The sequence below is a fragment of the Aquila chrysaetos genome, chromosome 11, assembly GCF_900496995.4.
Source record: "Aquila chrysaetos chrysaetos chromosome 11, bAquChr1.4, whole genome shotgun sequence".
Lineage (NCBI taxonomy): Eukaryota > Metazoa > Chordata > Aves > Accipitriformes > Accipitridae > Aquila > Aquila chrysaetos.
Genome location: NC_044014.1, coordinates 33912291 through 33932060, shown reverse-complemented (window position 1 = coordinate 33932060; position 19770 = coordinate 33912291). Strand labels below are relative to the sequence as shown.

Here is a 19770-nt window from a genome sequence, read left to right as displayed (position 1 = left end):
CATAGTGTTTAGGATTTAGTAGGTGTTTTACATGTCAGTATTGTGCAGGAAGTCTAAGGGAGAGGATTGTGTTTGTTTTTCCTGAAGCATTTTATCTTCAAAGTGAAAATTCAGTGGCTGTATACTTACCTTATTAATTGTGGCACTGTTTTTCCTGGGTGTCATTTTGAAGTATCTTAGTATCTAAGGTCTGAACTGAATCTGAATTGAATTTTGAAGGTTACAGAACCTTTTCCACATGCCGTTAGTGCTGTGCATTTCTCACAGATTACTGTTAAAGCTCTCTTGTAATCGTTTGTGTGCCCCTGTTTATTTATTCTTTGCTCTTACCTGCATCGCCCTGCATCTGTTGTGACCTGTTTTCCTGTATAGTCCAGCCCTGCTGCTCCATGGGGCGCAGGGAGGAGCCAAGCCAGGTGAATGCTCTGTGCCTTAAGGTAGATTTTATTGGGCTGTGTTATCTGACATGCATGTGGTACTTATGATACCATACAAAATGGCTTATGCAGCTAGGGTCTTGTCCCCCCTGACCTTCTTCCTTAGTCACATGCATACATGTGCACATTTGCCATTTGCTTTACAATGAGGTCTAATACATTTTTGAAAGACAAGTTCTTGATTAAACAGGCTTTGCAATCTGTACCAAAAGCTGGTCATACCTTAGTCAGTGTTTTGATATTTGTGTGCTAATCAGTTATTCTTTATATCTATTTATCTATTTTCTGCCAAATCTACCCTTTTTTAGAATTATAAAATTTTATCATGCAACAGATACTGCATTTTTATTTTTAGTAGTGGGCTCACTGGGTAGACATATTGGAAGGAATAAAAAAATAAAGAATGCAAGACTGTAAAGTTATATGCTTTAATTTTCCCTTGATCTGAACAAAACCAGCCTGTCAGTAAGGCTAGGGTAAATGCTGCAGGAAAGGCCATATTTCATGTACATAATGCTTTCATTCACACTGGGAAATGGGCAAGAAACCAAACAATAACAGCTGTTCTGAGTTACGAACACACATCCTGCTCTTCTGTTTGTTAAAGATTTTATATACATTTAAGGAAAAGTAGCAAATGTCTGTGAAATGAAACTCAAATTGCTATTGCTATAGGTTGTGCTCTTCTGAACAGATATTTTTTTTCCCAAATTTGAAAGTTTCTTTCAGAATCCTCCTATTTGTAGCAGTACTTTCAAAACCAGACTGCTTAAAGCTCTGATGCATTCATTTGTACAACTAGTTAAGATTGTATTTGACTGTGTTTGTCAGAATTTTTAGAACTGATGACTTAACTTTCATAGAGTTGGGTAGGTACAGGAAAGTAATTTATCCCATTGTTTAATGAGTAGCTTGCAATGAAGTGCTTTCTGTTGACAGAATGGCTATACACCACTGCACATAGCTGCCAAGAAAAACCAGATGGACATAGCAACTACACTGCTGGAATATGGTGCTGATGCCAATGCTGTAACCAGACAGGGTATTGCCCCTGTACATCTTGCCTCTCAGGATGGCCACGTGGACATGGTGTCATTGCTTCTTACTAGAAATGCTAATGTAAATCTCAGCAACAAGGTAAGTGTTCCCCCTGCTTGGTTCTAAGGCAATAAACAAACATGGTGATGAGAAGCAGAGGGGCCTGCAGTTAAATTTTGTCGACTGTGATGCTGCACGCTTTGAAAACCACTGCAGGTGTTTGAATACACATCATCATTTCTTCTAGCAAAGAGAGCAGCATGCAGCATGCCATGTCACACTGAATGAACTGTATTTCATAGTACCCAAGTTTTGATGATAGCACATGCTGCAGAGGAGCTTATTAATCCATCTCCTTTCCTTCCACGTTATGCTAGCCTGCCAAAACATGTCCAGAGAGAAAATGTCTTCCTCCCCGCAGCAGTTAGTGTGGTTGGTGCATGTCATATATGAGCCTCTAGATATATGCCTGCCCACTAAGCAATGGTAACAACAACTAGTTAAGGGAAGCTGATCTTTTTTATGGGATAATAACAGCAAGGTTGTCTGAGATTTTGTTCATTAATATAAGTGATTCTTCATCCCCAGGGGATGTTGCTTAGAGCACAGTGACTTTGGTGTAATTTCTCCTGAGGGCAGGAAAGGGAAATTGGTTAATTTTAGTTTCTATATGTATGAATTTATAGGCTATTAATTCTGCTCTATAGTAATGTTTCTGGCAAATGTGCAGCCTTAATTCTTTACATGCCCCACTAGACATCAGAGGTGTTGTAAAGTGCAGTTTCAGTATGGATTTATGTGGCTAAAGTAGAAAGGCAAAAGTTTTTCATGGAAAATATTTCTTATTCTCAGCAGGTAGAAAGACTCAGTGTCCTCTGAGGCTGTGGGTGACGCTGCACAAGGCTGCTGTGTTTTCTTGTTTCTAACTTTACAGTTTGATTATTTTTGGGCCCTCCTTCAGGAAGCTTCTCTTGCGGATGCTGATCTTTTTCCCCAGTCTCAATCAAGTGTGTGGGCTTATGCAGTGCAGGATGTACTTTGTATCCCCACAGAGCAATTTGCCATGTACACATTCTGCATCACATTGGCTATCATGGTTTTGCTGCTGAGGCTAATGCAGAGAGCATGATTGCAGCTGCTTGGCATTTTGATTCAGTGCCACCAGAGGTTAATTACCTGCAACATCCTTCAATCTGTTACTGTTCAGTTGTAATCTCTAGTTTCTTGTTATACTGATAACACCACCTTTTGAAAATAGTTCCCCCTGTACTCACTTAGGGATGCATGTTTCCTCTGAGCTCAGCACATACATTTGAAGCCAGATATTTAAAGCACACTAACTTTTGCGTTTTGCAATGTGAATAAAAAGAACATTTGTTTTCTTCAGGATCCACAGAATGGTTGGGAGCTGAATACTCAGAGCCCCAGTGTGGGCACTGAGCACTTATTAAATCTTTTCAGAAGGTTTGGCCCATAATATCCAGGCTCCATTAGGTAATTTACAGTTGTGTCATGGTTTAACCCCAGCCAGCAACTAGGCACCACACAGCTGCTTGCTCACTTCCCCCCCACCCAGTGGGATGGGGGAGAGAATCAGAGAAAACAAAAAAGTAAAACTCACGGGTTGAGATAAGAACAGTTTAATACAACAGAAAGGAAGAAACTAATAATGATAGTAATAACAATAACAAAATGACAATAATAATAAAAGGATTGGAATATACAAAACAAGTGATGCACAATGCAATTGCTCACCACCCGCCGACCAATGCCCAGTTAGTTCCCGAGCAGCGATCCCCCCCAGGCCAACTCCCCCCAGCTTATATACTGGGCATGATGTCACATGGCATGGAATACCGCTTTGGCCAGTTTGGGTCAGGTGCCCTGGCTGTATCCCCTCCCAGCTTCTTGTGCCCCTCCAGCCTTCTTGCTGGCTGGGCATGAGAAGCTGAAAAATCCTTGCCTTAGTGTAAACACTACTTAGCAACAACTGAAAGCATCAGTGTGTTATCAACATTCTTCTCACACTAAATCCAAAACATAACACTATACCAGCTACTAGAAAGAAAATTAACTCTATCCCAGACGAAACCAGGACAAATTGGTTACTGTTATGTATTTGTGTAACATGACCCACCTAAGCTGCATTGTCATCAGGATTGCATGTTAGAGTACAGTACAGGGGGACACTCAGAATAACTGCCTTTGGTAGCAAGTGCACTGTGGACATGGGTTTGGGTGCAAGGGTAGGACACTTAGCAAGTTTTTCTGTCTGATGTGCCACCTGCTGCCTCCCACTCTTCTGTCACTGGTACTAAAGGCAGTAGGAACAGGAGGAGAGGAAAAGAACTCTATTTGCAAGTAAATTATATTCTTTCCCATTCCTAACAACATCCCCTCAGCAGATTCTCTCTTCCACCGCTTTTACCTGAAGTATTTTATGTGAGAGAAAGGTGCATAGCTTTCTGAGGTTTTAAGGATTTTAGATCTGAAGTTTCAGATAAGAAAAATAATGAGCTATCCAAAAAGTAAGAGTGTCAGTACATGTCATCGAGCAAGTCTGTATACTCCCTGGGCAGAGAGAAATGGACCTGATCTCAGAGAAATGTAGTTTTATCTTTTCTGTTTGTGTTTGAAAATGATCAAGTAGAGGAGTAAAAGGTAAGGGTAAATCTGAGTGAATGTTACTTCTAGAAAACTTGTAGGAGTATAAATAATAATTCAGTATTTTAAAATCTTACTCATTTTAAGGAAGTGAATTAGTCAGGAGGTAAAAAAATACTATGTGACTTTTTCTTAAAGTGCTATAATTTGCTATCCCACATTTAACATTGCATGAAAAAATGTTCCTTGTATAAAAAACATTATCTTCCTGGCTTTCAAATTGTGCTTTCTTGCAAATCAACAAATGTGATTAGGAAGCACATTACACAGTGAAAGTGGAATTTATATTTTTTTTAAATTCAGTAGGATGTTTTGAGTCTTACTGATACCTGAATTTGCATTTTAGTATTCATGTGCTGCCTCTGAAGATTGTTACTTGTTGCTTCTAATTTACAGAGTGGACTGACGCCACTCCACCTGGCTGCTCAGGAGGATAGGGTCAATGTAGCAGAGGTTCTTGTTAACCAAGGAGCTGCTGTTGATGCACAGACGAAGGTATGAACACCACTGTCAACATGGATTATTTCCTTTCAAGGAGGCATGAGCCTGTAGATTGGACTAGTAATCAATTTCAGGGCGAAACTGAAATAATAGCAGAGAAATATTCCTTGTAATAAATTATTATAGAATATATTCTAAAAACTGAGGATGTGTAAACTTGCATGTTTAGTGTTATGCTCAGTCTTTGAGCAGTAAGCTTATTTCTTGCCAAATATTTAGATCATTATAGATTTAGATTGTATCCTACTATTGTGTTTAACTGAAGGTAAGTGCGATTGATCTGGTTTTTATGTAAGGAAACTTTCAGAAAAGCTTGAGCTCTCTCTACAGTGTCATATAGTCTTTTACCATATGCATACTCTCATCTGCTTTTGGTATTTTTTACATGTTGCACATACTTTTCATTTAGCTGACAGTAGAAACAAAACACAGGAGAACTGTTACTTAGAACATCTGTATTTACAGCAAGAGAAACAACGTAAATGCAATGTAGGCATTCCTGGCTATTAAGCGGTTAATACTTTTTCCCATGACTTACGAGACTTTATGAAATGAAGTAGTCTCCTTTCCCTGAGCTAATACTAAATAGCCATCCATAGACATGATTCTGCAAATAAAGCCATTGTTCATTTGTAAAGATTACCCCCTACTCTTACAGCTTGACTCAGCCTTCATGACTGGATGCCTCTTTCTAAGCCACTTTGTTTTGCAAAGCATAGTGAGGCGAGCTATTTTATCATATGGGTTCGTTCTAGGGAACTGACCTTTTCTGTTGTCCCCAGTTCAGACTAGACCATTGTTCTCCTGATGGTAAACATTAACCTGTTAGGTTGTCAGTAAATATTGCTCTACTCTACGTTCAGAAATAATATTAGAGAGGAAACATTTAACACTTGAGGACAAATTTGAAATTCTTTATCACTGTTATCTAATATGAAATGCATATATGTGATGGTGGTCCATTTCAAATTTACTTGCCTAAAAATAGTTTTGCCTAAAGTAAATATTTGGACTCCTAAATAAGAGATCTGGCTTTCCAACGTGCTTGGGGATGGCTTTTGAGACCCCAAGCAATGATGCCTCCCACTTCACAGTATTGGATTTAAGAGCAATGTTGTGAGTAAATTCCGAGAGCCTGTGTACAAATGGTTTCATGCTCACTAATGGTGTATATGGTGCTCAGAATTTAACGATGATGATCTCAGTGTTGATTACACTTACAGTTCTTCATGCATTGTCTAGATCTCTGAGTCATTCCTTTGGCTGGGTAAGAAATCAGTTGTGATCAAATACTTGGACTGTAGCTGATCAAATCAGCTAAACGAACCAAGTCTCACAATCTGACCTGCACCCTTTGTGCAAAGTAGCAGCTTTCACAATTCTCTGCTAGGTGTGTGCCACAAATTAGGTGCTGTGCTCGCATCCCAGAAATGTCCAGGTGTGTCAGACTGTCCAGCAATATTATCATTCTGTCATCACACTGACATCTCAGAAAGGGCTGAATCCATCATCACCTCTGGCTGCAGCTCAAATGATTATAATCTGTGATAGAGGGAAAAGTCATATGTGATTTTTCTACTGTGTAATTCCAACTGTACCAGCTACTGATTTCAATGACATTATTCTGACATGAAACTGCAATAGTTCTGCTGAAATCCCAGGAGCTTCTCCAGCTTTGTACTTCTGTAACATATCCTCAGCCTATATTTTACAGATGAATCAGTCTGGGTTCTTATCACCTGCTAAATCATCCAGCAGCAGATGAGATCGGCCCTGGTTCATTCTTTGCACTATTTCCTCAGATGTTTGTGGTTGCCTTTCTGGAGGTAGTTCCTACCTGGTTTTAGTTTCTGTAGCAAGACGTTGCAGAACCTATTCTTTTAACTTGGTCAGAGCTGAATCGCCTTGTAGCCTGTACAACTTGTCTCTGAGTGTTTGCCTTTCTCCCACTCTTCGTTGTCCCACAAATAGTAAGTAGTCTAAGGAGACATTTACGTTGACAGGTGCAGGCAGTCACGTGTTCCCTTTGGCTGCTCTCCTGCGTCCAAGTAGGATCCAGTTCTGGACTAGCGGCCTTTTAGTCACATTAGCATGGTGGAAACATCTGAGATACTGTCACAGCTGAGAGGCAGGGCATATTTGTCGGGTCTTGGGGCCAGCCTGGCACAGTTGCACAAGCTCTGTACTGAACTTTAAGCCTAGCAGGGTGGCAATGTGGTGGAGCAGACATGTGACTCTATAGAGACACACAGAAAAGGGCCTTCAGTTTATCATTCAGAGATCTCCTCTGGGTGGAGCTGAATTTCTTAACTGCATCTCTGAAAATTGAACTAGTCAGTAGGTAAAAACATGCATTAGTTCATGAGAATATGAACTAGACTGAATAAAAATACAGTCATATTTGGCTGTCTGTAGTGTGAATCCTGTCATCAGTAATAGTCATATAATTTTAAAGAAGCCAACAGTAAGTCCTTTGTTCACCCTCATTCCTCAGTGACATATATAACTAGTTCAAGTAAAGAATAATTTCCCAGTACACATTTGCTTCCATGAGACTGCCCCATAGTTGTCAGGAAGTGGGGCAGGGCCTCATAAGTCAGGCAAAGTCACGGTGTATTTAAGCAGAACTACTTTGTAGTGTAACAAGTCACCTGTCCGGGAAAATATGCATTATTAATCCTGTAGGCCTCTGTGGTGAAGAACACCCGCAATGGCTTGTCCTCCTGCTTACCATGCTAATTTGCGCTGTCTGCTGTAGGGGACTGTCTGCTCCTTAGGAAGAAAGTGCCCATATGCCTTGCAGGATTGTGTTAGAGTAGAGTGAGCTTGATGCTTATTCACTGGCTTCTGCAGAGTCCCATCTGCTGGGTTTGTGCAGCAGTGAGCCCTCCAGGCTCCATCCACGCAGTCAGCCACATGGAGGTTGTCTGCCAGATATCTACTCACTACCACCTGTGATATAAGAAAAGTGCCAATGCAGTACCATGTATTTTAGCATGGAATAGTTTCTAGATAAACTGATGATCATCTTGACTTGCTAAGGAAAGAGCTGACAAGCTCTGAACTTCTACAATGAAGGAAAAGTTGTTATGCTGTAAGAACCACCATACCTTGGCCTCATGTTCTGTGCAGGTGAAGTTAGATGATTGGCTTTTAAAATAGCAGCTCTGTAGTTACAAGCTCTCTTGTTTAGATGGATTAACTGTTCTATGGGAATAAAAGGTCTGTGCATGCTGCCTCTAAAACCAGAGGCACTGGGGAGCAAGGTACAGCAACCGCGGAGTTGGCTTCAGAAGCACTGTTGCTATGCTTGCATGTTTGCACGATACGGTCCAGCACGTCCAGTTTAGATTAATTTCTTCAGACATACAGTGGCAGAGATGTGGCCACCCATGCCTTAGAAGTCAGTGAAGCCATGCAGCTTAGAGTGGCATTATATTGGGGATCTCTGCTACCAGCAGTGTCACCACTAACCCTTTGTTTTCTTCTCTCCATTTCACATCCATATGCTTTTGTTACCTCAATTACTGTGGTCTAGATGACTATTCAGTAGTCTTTGTTGTTGTTGTTGTTGTTTTTTCTTTGATTCTCTCCTTATCATATTTCTTATTTTCACAGGTTAAGTAAGCATCAGTTATGTCACTCCAGCACAGTATCTGTCAATAGAGGGAGAACACTTAATATCTTAGCAGGTCATTCAACTTCTTGAGTAGGGACCAATGAACTATCATCTTCCACCTGTGGTACATGTTCTTTAATCATCATTTACATATAACTTACACTCCCTGTGAAAACATTTCGAGTTTGCAATTCTGACACGTGGGAGTTCTCCTCCTGCTCAGGTTCTGAGGGCCACACACATGATTGTGGTTTTTCAGGTGATCAGAGAAGATTGGGCAGAAACACATTTTCTATCTTGAAGCTATAGCGGGGAGGAAAAAAAATCCAACACCACAGAAAATCTCTTGTGCAGGACGTTAGTCTGTATGATTAAGATCAGTTCTGGCTCTAAAACTTGTAAGCATTTTCAAAATTCCTCTCAGACCTGAACCATTGCAACTGTGGTTCTCTCTTGAGGTGGTTTCCCTCCCAAGAAATTTTTTTCCTGAACTTTGTTGTAGTAAAAGGCATGAAAGGAGGAAGAGCTGTTGGTTTTGAAGTCCATTTATTGATGGTATTACAGGATCCTTCTGGTTCTGCTGCACCAATTAACTAAATAGCCTCTAATCCCAGAGCTGCAGGAGTCTGTCTCAGTCAATGCTGAAGAGTAAACAATACTGGTTTAGCACGCCAGAACTAGTGCTTGAAAGGCCACAAGGCTGCTCCTGTCACTTGAAGATGCGATTTTGTTATGTGGGTTTAAGCCTAGCCATGTTAGACTGAGCTCCAATTGATAAGCCACAGAAAACACCTTACCTTAGTATGCAAGGAGCAAATAATAGAGTGATGGAAAAGTACCGACACTAAAATGCACTTCAGGTGAAGCTTCAGAGCTGCTTCAAAACCCTTCACATTTAGAAAGCTCTAAAAACTGAATTTAGTGTTCACAGAAGGCATGTTAGTGTCCTGCTGCAAAGGCAGCACTTTTTGTCCATTCTGACACTACTTTTGTGTGTCTGAATTTAGGTATGTTAAAGAGTTTTTGATGCTGAAACAATGTGTTATGCAGTATCATGCTTAACACAAGGAATGCTCATCTTACACATAATATTGGGAGTTAAAAATCAATCTGAAGCCATGGCTGTGAGCAGATACTCCTTCTCTGGTGGTCGTGTTGAGTATGTAAAAGCTATACTGGTACATGTGATGTTGCTTTTGTTGCAGGGCTTTTGTGTTGGGAGTTGGCATGAGTAAATATTGTTTAATGGCTCAGCAGGCCTCCACATGTCATTTTTCAACAGTTTATTCCATTGGATAGTGTTATTGTAGGATACAGCATCACTGTGATGGACTGGCAAAGGAAGAGTGACGAGAGAAGAGTCCTGGTTCAGTCAAGGGTGAAGAGCAGGATTTGGAGCTTTGATGTTAGTGCAGGTCATTTTAGTCAAACAGTTACTAGACTGCATTTGGTGTTGGGCCTCTCCTGGGGGAACTGATGGTCTCAAAGTCCCTGGGTGATGACTGTCTGGAAAATAAAGCCAGTATTAAGCTGTCTTTTGTTCCTAAAACTGTAGTATTAGTAGGAGATAATGGTGACTGAGAGGTCATGGTGTTCTTTTGCTGGTTGATCTGGGCCTTTTATTTCAGATTTATTCAGGTCTGCCTGCCTTGTTCTGACAGGAGCCCCATACCAGCCTGAGTGCTACAATGGTTCACAACAGCAATCCAGTTTTTCCATTTGAATATCTAATTTTCAGATGCAGAAAGAGATAGGAAGGAGGCAGGGAGGGTGGGAAGTGCTATCGAGAACAATCACTTTTATACGGAATGAACACTGAAATACAGATATCTTCAGTATATCTTCACGGTACATTATCTCTCTCTCCTTGGCTCTCAGTATATGCTCAGTTGTTATCAAGACATTTGTGTGGAAATTTCCAGCCTAATAATGTGCAATAATGAACCTTTGCAAGGTACTGCAACATGTTAGGCCCTGATTCAGCAAAGCACTGAAGTGTGTATGTACACATAGGTTTGCCTGTTTCATTGAATCAAGGCTGGATACCTTTGTGATCTTTGGATGTAGACCATTTTCTAGTCTTATCAACAATAATACTGTAGCTTCATTGTCTGACATTTACAGCAGAAAAACAAAAACAGAGCAGCTTGAGAGTCAGCATGACTAGAAAGATGCAGTAATTCAAGCTGTTAAGATTTATGTTTATTGCCAGTGGAGGATATTAAAGTAATTCACTGACATGATATACAAGGCTTGTGATAATTTCCCTCAAAAAAATTGAAGGGCAAGAGAATAAGGGATGCTTTGTGTTGTGTGTTCCATTAGAATTGAAAAGCTCAGTATTTCTGATCTTTTTTTTTTTTTTTTGGCGCTTATTCTTGTGGCTTTTGATAAGTCCTTCCCAGCTGCTAACTCCCATATTGCTGCTCATTCTTTAAAACAGCTAGGAGCAGCATGGTAGCTGATTGCCAGAAGGTGATGTGTGTTAGAGCTGTTTTAAACAAAAGCCCTGATTTTCTTGGAAGTAACTTTTTTAATATTAGGATGCCTACTAAGTCTCTTGGTGCTTTGCCAGTAAATATAACTCTGAACCTAAACTGCTGTGCAGAAATGTGTGTAATTGTGGGGCTGGGTTTGTTCATTTGTTGTGTTTTGGTTGGGTTGTTTCGGTTGGGTTTTTTTGGTTGGCTTTTTTTTTTTTTTTTAAATTATTAATAGCTTTTCAAGCAAAATATTTTAGCCTCCTGGTCACATTTCTATAGAGAATGAAAGTAGCAAGCTGAAGTATCCATGAGAATTACTACTTTTATAGTTAATTTGATTGTGTAATTGCAGAATCTGCCAGAAAAGTTAACAGAATATCTGTTTTCCATGAGGATGTTAGGATATAAATATAAATGTTATATACCTTCCTGAGCTAGAAACAGTCAAATGCAGGAATCTATACTGTAGCTCAGAAGCAAAGGATATCCTGTCCAGGTCTCAGGCATTAAAAGGGCATTTTGCTAATTAGTTTTATTTTGACCAAAGCCTTCACTACAAATGTTGCTGACTAGAAACATGAAAGGTATCCTCTGGTGGCTGATGAGGTCTAACATGCCCAGTGAGATGTGACGTGCCATGTCAGATCTCTGTCACTCCGCTGTCAGTGACTGTGTGCTGCATTAGGCACTGCCTCATCAAACACGACATGATGTGAGATGACCATAGGGTATGGCACACTTAAAAGAAAGCTCCCGGGCCCCTCCAGGGAGTTCAGGCAGGGAACTGGTATTTTGCGACCAGGCTAGCAGGTGCCCACATCACTACTCAGGACATGCATGATGCCTGTAGCAGAGAAGCTGCCTTTCAGTGCACGTGCCTCCAGCTGCACTACCTGACCAGGCCAGCAGCACTGAGAGCTTCAGAGGGAGGCTCCTTCAGCTTCAGCTCTGGAACACCAAGAGCTGTAACAGGGAAAATAGTGACCATGTCACCATGGAAACATTATGATTTCTACCATGCATTTGGAGGGGAAAGAGGAAAAGTTTTCACTTAGTCTCGGATTTAAACAGCAGGCTGGTTAGGAGTGACAAAGAGCATCAATAATTACTCCTCTAGCCATTTATGAAGGTACCACATGTAAATCTTTGTATATACCATTTGTAGAAGGAAATTGATATTGTACTGCAGTAAATATCAGGGGTTTGATGGCTCCTTCTTCAATATTAGTTGTTACAGGCTGGAGAGAGGAGCCTTTACAGATCACTTCAAAGGGAAAGTTGAGATCAGCTGGTCTTGGCTCTCTGATACTCTCCAGATTTAAATGTTTTAGGGTTATTAGCAGGGGGTACCCAGCAGGTGGCCCTTGACTTTGGATTTCATCTCCCCAGTTGGTTTTATGATGTCTGACTTTTGTTGACCTTCCAGGTCATGTTAAGAGGCCTGTATTTTGAAGGGGGAGAAGGGAAATAAGTTCTTGTATGAGGAGGTTTCACACCATTTTTTTTTTAACTGATATTTTGATCGTTTGGCCATGTTTTAATCTGAGTTTATCTTTGGACATGTAGGAGCAGAAGCTGCATTTGAAGTACATGGCGTACGCTCAGCATTCTGCTTGACGACTCAAGACTGGCCAGCTTAGGGAGCCTTGTCAGATTCAGACCCCGGACACTGCTAGGAAGCTATTAGGCCAACCATAAACTAACAGTAACTGTAAGATGAGGTCCTAGCGTTCAGTTCATGATGATTACATTTTAGCTAGTGCTCAGGCTTTTACCACCCTGGGCAGCTACTCTGTGGGAAAAGTTCCTTGTAGTCATTTGGCACCTGATCCAATGTTCATATATAAGTCAACGGAAAGTTTCGTTCTGCTGATGCCAATGGAATTTGGATTCGGCGCTGTTTCTTGCAATGATTAACTCGTCCTGGTTGTCAAAGCTAGCAGTTTCTTTAGATGGCAAAGGGTATCTAAAGGCAAATTAACTGAGGAAAAAATACACACCCTAATTTAAAGTAACTGGCACAGCTACCATCTCCTAGCATGTGTTAATACAACTGAAATTAGGTAACTTTGTGTGAAGTAGTATCAGAGGCAAAGTGACATGAAGAAAATGGTGTGTCTAAACCCATGGATGCTCGAAACTCCCCTCTAGTGGAAATAGTTCACATTTGAGGTTTTCTCTTCCTTTCTTCTGAGCAACTTTGACCTCATGGTTTGAACATGTGGTGTAGTGCTAGCTCCTGAACCCTAGGCTGACCTTGGACTTGCCTCTTCAGTGCTTTTGACTAAGTTGTCTAACCTGGCCACACCTCACTGACATGGATGTACAAATGAAGGATGACAGGCTGCAGCTTTTAACTCCCTGTGTGCCTCTACTGCTTGGGCACTAGGCTTTTCTTCTCAAAGCAGGAAAGCAAAGGTACTTTTTTACCTTTAAACACTGATGAGACCAGCAGGAGCCTGGTCAATGTAAGACCAGCCCATCTTTCAGTGTTTCTACCCACAAGGTTGGCTTTTGGATCTAGTTCCAGATTGTTCAATCCCAAGTAGTGAATTTTCCTTCTGGCCGTGTGGCTGCTTTGGGCTCTACCAGCAGCCAAGACACGCGTCATGGCCATGTTTCCCTATATATTATAACTGACCTTTCTGCCACTGAAATTAATGATCTCAGCCTCACCTCTTACCCTTTTTCTGAAAGCAGAATTCCTGTAGATTAACAGCAGTGCATATTTGCAGTGTATTTTACCATGTGTTTAGTGTATTTGTGATCCTCATATCAGATATGATTTTTACAGCCTAGTGATTGATTTTTCCATAAAAACTGGTAACGGAGCATGGGGCCAAACCGCATTGGAAGTCCCACAGAATAGCAAAAGGACATATTATACTGGCAGTGTAGTTTCATCCTGCTTGCAAAATGGTGAAGCGCCATGTGAACACGGACTAAGATGACCCTTCTGGCATCTCAGAGCCCATCAAGTGGGCCCATGAAACCTGACCTTTAAAGGGGAAAGGAATCCCAATGACTCACCTCAAGAGAGGGGGAAGCCCATTAATCCATCTCTGTGAGCCAAGCAAAGCATCCGCTGGAAAGCTATCAAGCTGTTAGTGTGGGGGGGGGGGAGGTTTGGGGAACAGTGGCCTCTCGCCAAGGCATGGAGAAAAATAGCAAGCGTCCTGTTTAGAGGTAGCCATCTCCTGAACTGTACTTTGCACAGTTCTAGATTGATTATGTTTGTTAAGGGAGAGATAGTGTTGTCTTGCAGGGAAGATAAGGCAGGAAAAGGCAAGTACTTCAAGAAAGATAATCTAATCATTTCTAATACGTTAAGCATCTCAAGTCCAACTTTTTCAAAACTGCTAACAGTGTTCTCATGGCCTAAGAGATTAGAAAAAGAGTAGCAAGAGCAAGCTTTGGTCCTCTTTGTTTTGTTGCATTGTATGTTAAACATTAATTGTTGATTAAAGTGTTTATTACAATTAACAGGTTTCAACATGCTGTTTGACTTATTTTAAATATGTGGGTTTTAATGTGAGCGAGTTCAGAATCAGCCTAGTGACTCCTGCTTTGCTACCAGGAGTAGTTTTTGAAAAACAGTAGTAGTTTTTTAAAATCTTGTCAGGTTTTTAAGTGATATTCATCTTGTACTAACTGGTTTTAGAAAAATTTCCAAAATGTGTATACATTACTATAAAAAGCCATTTAGTTGTGTTTAGAGCATTCGGTGACATTTTTAGTCTGTCCACTGGAAATGAAAAATAAGTAATAGGAACAAAAGGGATACATTCAACATTCTCATCTTGGCAGTTGCCAAGAAAAAGCAGTTTCTTCCAGTTTGCATAACACAAGGCCAGACACATGAAAAATTAGACCTTTCTGTCTTAGAGCCTTAACTCACCAGCTGGTGTTCCAGTTTCTGTAGGACTATATTGTTCTGGCAGAGCTGGCAAATCAGTTGCATTGTTTTAGATTTACCTTCCGGGTGTTTCAGTCAGAATGGATGGGCTGCAAATTGCACTGTAGCTGAGGCAGCCCTCAGCAAGCCTGGTTTTTAGAAAGTTGTTATTACTTACTTATTTACTTATTTGTTTATTATCACACTATAGTAGCACCAAGCATGCGAACCTCACTGTGCAAGGCATTATACACACATTTATTTAAAAAGGTGGGCTCTGCCCTGGAGACCTGATAGTCTGATGATTGGAGAGGAAGGCAAATCTTTAATCAACATTGCATGTGTTGAAGATTACAGAAATACAAGGCATTCAGAGAGGGTCACAGAGAACAGGACTTGAATCGACATTCATGAGCAGTATGGGTTTCTTCCAAGGTTGGAGGATTTTTCACGTAGGCCAAAGAAATAAAGCTTAACAGGATTTTTGCTGTTTCATGTCTGGGTTTTTTTTGTCAGGGGATGTGTGGGATATTCACATTTACTAATTGCTTATGTTCATTCTAGATGGGATACACTCCTTTACATGTTGGCTGCCACTACGGAAACATAAAAATTGTTAACTTCCTTCTGCAACATTCTGCAAAAGTTAATGCCAAAACGAAGGTGAGTTTTCCGCCTCTGCCTTGCTCATTTTGCGGAGGCGGCTTGTGCGCCGTCCCCGCTGAAGCTGTTCCCTTTCCCTGTGCCTACAGAATGGGTACACGCCGCTGCACCAGGCTGCACAGCAGGGGCACACCCACATCATCAACGTCCTGCTCCAGCATGGCGCAGCACCCAACGAGCTCACTGTGGTAAGTGCAGAGGGGCCACTAAGAGGCCACCGCTTTCCCCTCAGGCTCAGTTGTCCCACCCCTTGTAAAGCATTTGAGCAAGGGAAATGTGAAAAAAAACGTGTGTGGTGGGAGAGGAAAAGAGCACGGGAAGCCTATTCCCATCACCCGCACATCCTCTATGCCATCATCTCTTCCAAAACTAGAACAGCAAACATCTGAAAATCTTTTCATTTTCATCCCATTTCTGTAAAGAGTTAAAAACTTACAGTTATATATCCTACTACCCCAAATATATTTATTTCAATCACCAACATGCAAACATTTATTTGGCTTTTGTTATGCATTCCTCTACAGTTAATTAGCAGTTTCTACACTTTTCCTTGCTAACAGTCAACTTCTGTTATAAATATTTCAATTGCTAGAATGGAAACACTGCCCTCGCCATTGCTAAGCGACTTGGCTACATTTCAGTCGTTGACACATTGAAGGTGGTGACAGAAGAGACCATGACTACAATTGTAAGTACAGCTTAGTTCAGTAGTGAATGGAAGAATTTTTCCTAAGCCAGTGTATTCAGCTTTGTTCAGTTACATGTCTACTGAAATTCCAATTTAATTTCCACCTATTTCCTTTTAGCAGTATAAAGTGGATATTCAGGCAGATATGAGCAATATATTTTTAAGGTGGTAGACACTATTAGGATGCATGCAGAAAGAGTACCAACTGAGCAGAAAATGGACAGTGTAAATGACTGGTCATAGCTGCCATGTTTTTCCACACATCTTGTTGTTTAGGGCACAAACCACATGAATACAGGCTGGTTTGTAGTTGTAAAGACATTCCTACAGACTTGTGTAAATAGAAGCTGCTTCTGCCTTATGAGAGTGTTTGCCAAGGGACTGATGTATAATGGCTTGTATTTGGCCTAAGAGAACCTATTCCACTCTAAAAAGTGGTTGAAATTTACTTAAAAGCACCTCATTGTGTAGTTTCTGGCATCTTCTGAAAGATGGTGGAAGGCTGTCGTCTGCAAGTAGGCACAGTGAGCTTCTGCAACCCTAAATATCCATTCACTGACACATACATGAGCTCCAGCTCATCTGTCTTGCCTCTCAGGAAGGCTTATTGCAGCATTAGCTGGGAGAGATTAAAGGGACTAGCAATGGTCAAATATTACCTGCTATCAGAAAACCGGTGATTCACAAAATCCAAAATACTTCTCAGAAAGATCTTTTGTTTGCTAACGTTTTGCCAAATTGCTCTATGAAGAAAACAGTTTTCTAAGGTGAGGAGCCTCCATGCACCACCATAGTAATAAAGCCAAAATTGGGTCTTAAGAATATAAATTCAGAGCATCGACTCCAAATTTGCTTTTTCCTTTCTGCATTTTTTTTCTGATTAAAAAGAAAAAGAGAATTATGTGCACATATGTATTTTTAGGCATATCAGAGATGGAAAGCAGTTACTGTGTGTTCCATGTTTTGTCATCACCCGTTTGTGTGGTCTATCAGTGCAAGCAGGTGGTTGCAATACGATGTGCATTTGGGATGACAGGCAGATTTTAGCTCTGCTACTGCAGGTGCCTTTTCTTGCTGTGGCTTTCCTGGCAGTGGTCAATAATTCAGTAGCTTACAGAAAATCCACCACACAAAAAACAAATTTCAGAACAATAAAATATAAAGGAATATGCCAGAAAATAATCACAATTTTTTCTTAAAGCTTCTCTCTAGTTTTTTTTCAGGAACATATTTCTCTCTAAAAAGATTCCAAAACAGTTTTCCACAACCTGAAAAATTTGATGGAGAAGATTATATGGGGTAGCATAAACTTGAATGATTGCCTAGTATACAACCAGGTAGTTGCAGGAAAAGTAAACCCCCATTTTTATGCTAAGAACTCCCAATATCACAAGGTCATTCTTAGCTTGTACAACCAAGAAGCTGGGGGAGTTTGTGCTGCATGAGACGACTGATCATTTATGTTCTGTAGATGAAGAAGAGTAGAGAGATGGTGGGTCAGGCTGTGAATTGTGCTAGAATGAATATTAGATGCTGAAATGTCTATACTACCCCAAATACCTACTCTCAAGAGAAGGCCATAAATCATTTCCATTAAAATCAGAATATGCTGCTTATCAGTCACAAGTGTGTAATTTTCAGACTTTGGAAATCTAGACACGAAATCTGATTTACAACTGAGAGTCTTAAAAACTCAGTCAGACCACTGAGACATTTTTTGAGGTTTGTGGCTAAACAACTTCCAAAAGTAAATTTAATGAAACCAGGGGTGAACATAACTGATTTTACTATAATTTATATTCAAACACCAATAAAAAAATCCAGTAGTGCCTGAAAAAAAAAGTCCTGTGATTTTGCTAGTTTAACAGCAATGTGTTAAAAAGCTTTGCAAGTAATTCCCACAAAATTAAATAAGTGTGAGGCTTTTTATAAGTTTTGTGATGTTTGAGCATGCAGGAGCTCCTCTGCCTGTATCAAGTGATGGCAGTAGACCAAGAAACATGGACTGCCAAATGAGTATTCATGAGGCCAGAGAAAAACTGAAATATTTTGAAATAAATGAAAATAGGAAAGCTATTTTGTTCTCCTGAACTTGTTAATTTCTTATTTGTATATAAAGGTTGAGAAGTAATGGTGGTTAAAAATAATATAATATAAAAAAACCCATAAAGATGGCAGTGGGTTTTGGTGTGGGGTTTGTTTTTTGGTTGTGTTTGTTTTAATTCCACTGCACTCCTTGAATGGTAACTCTGCAGGGTCTCCTGTGTGACCTAAAACTTCACCAGTGCTTGTTGTGCTGTACCTCAGCTGGAGAGTAAAATGTGCATGTGTGTGTCATTCGTGGGATACACAGGTATTCTAGGAACAGATTTCAGGCATTCATAAGGGTTTTTTTTCTGCTTCTAATTTTTTTTTTTAATTGGTCTTTGGGTCTGAATCAATATAAACATCAGGATGAAAATCAACCACTTCTGAGTGTCTTTCATGCACAAATTCCTTAAGGGGTATCATTTAGCCTGTATGTGATTACAATTTGTTGTGGTTTAACCCCAGCCAGCAACTAGGCACCACGCAGCCGCTTGCTTACTTCCCCCCCACCCAGTGGGATGGGGGAGAGAATCAGGGAAAACAAAAAAGTAAAACTCACGGGTTGAGATAAGAACAGTTAATACAACAGAAAGGAAGAAACTAATAATGATAGTAATAACAATAACAAAATGACAATAATAATAAAAGGATTGGAATATACAAAACAAGTGATGCACAATGCAATTGCTCACCACCCGCCGACCAATGCCCAGTTAGTTCCCGAGCAGCGATCCCCCCCAGGCCAACTCCCCCCAGCTTATATACTGGGCATGATGTCACATGGCATGGAATACCGCTTTGGCCAGTTTGGGTCAGGTGCCCTGGCTGTGTCCCCTCCCAGCTTCTTGTGCCCCTCCAGCCTTCTTGCTGGCTGGGCATGAGAAGCTGAAAAATCCTTGCCTTAGTGTAAACACTACTTAGCAACAACTGAAAGCATCAGTGTGTTATCAACATTCTTCTCACACTAAATCCAAAACATAACACTATACCAGCTACTAGAAAGATAATTAACTCTATCGCAGCAGAAACCAGGATATAATTGTTCTCATTTGTGGGAAAAACACAGTTCATGCCGAGGCACCTCTGAAAAAATTCACATAGACTAAGCCTGCTCTCAAATTGCAGCATTTTTCGAATGGCAAAGGAGAAACAACTTCCCTCAGAAAGTTTAGTTTAAATAGAGATGACATATTCCTGCTCAAAATTTAGATGACTATTTAAAGAGTTCTCATTAAACCCCTTAACATGATACTCTCTTCAGTGTATTTGTTTCTTCTTTTGATATCACCATCCTCTAGGCTTTCAGCTCATGCTTTTGCTGCTGTGAAAATGTGAATATAGTTTAAAACACATACATAATATTGCCTATTTGTGTAGTCTTTTTTAATGTATAGTTCAATGCATCTATAAGAAGGAAAGTAAGAAGCTAAAAAAATAAATCTTGTTTTTCTAACTGCAGATAAAAATGTCCTATCTTGCATTTAATTTTTAAAGTAACTCTAATTTTAAGAAAAATGATGTCTGCACTCTGAAATTGATTTTTTTTTTTTCCTTTGACAGACTGTTACAGAAAAGCACAAAATGAATGTACCCGAAACCATGAATGAAGTTCTTGATATGTCTGATGATGAAGGTATTAAAAAAATAAAAAAACCCTCTTGCTTATTTTTCAGTCTTTTGTTGTTGTAAGAAAT

General features: G+C 40.3%; 1 protein-coding gene across 41 annotated transcripts in view; it reads left to right on the top strand.

Moving 5' to 3' along the window:
- ANK3 (ankyrin 3) overlaps positions 1-19770 on the top strand; it is a 382076-nt gene that overhangs the window by 280216 nt on the left and 82090 nt on the right. For all 41 annotated transcript variants that reach the window (XM_041127047.1, XM_041127049.1, XM_041127048.1 and 38 more), the window contains 6 exons: positions 1377-1574; positions 4536-4634; positions 15202-15300; positions 15390-15488; positions 15893-15988; positions 19637-19709. In XM_041127047.1, coding sequence (XP_040982981.1) covers positions 1377-1574; positions 4536-4634; positions 15202-15300; positions 15390-15488; positions 15893-15988; positions 19637-19709 — 664 coding nt within the window. The remainder of the gene's footprint in view (positions 1-1376; positions 1575-4535; positions 4635-15201; positions 15301-15389; positions 15489-15892; positions 15989-19636; positions 19710-19770) is intronic.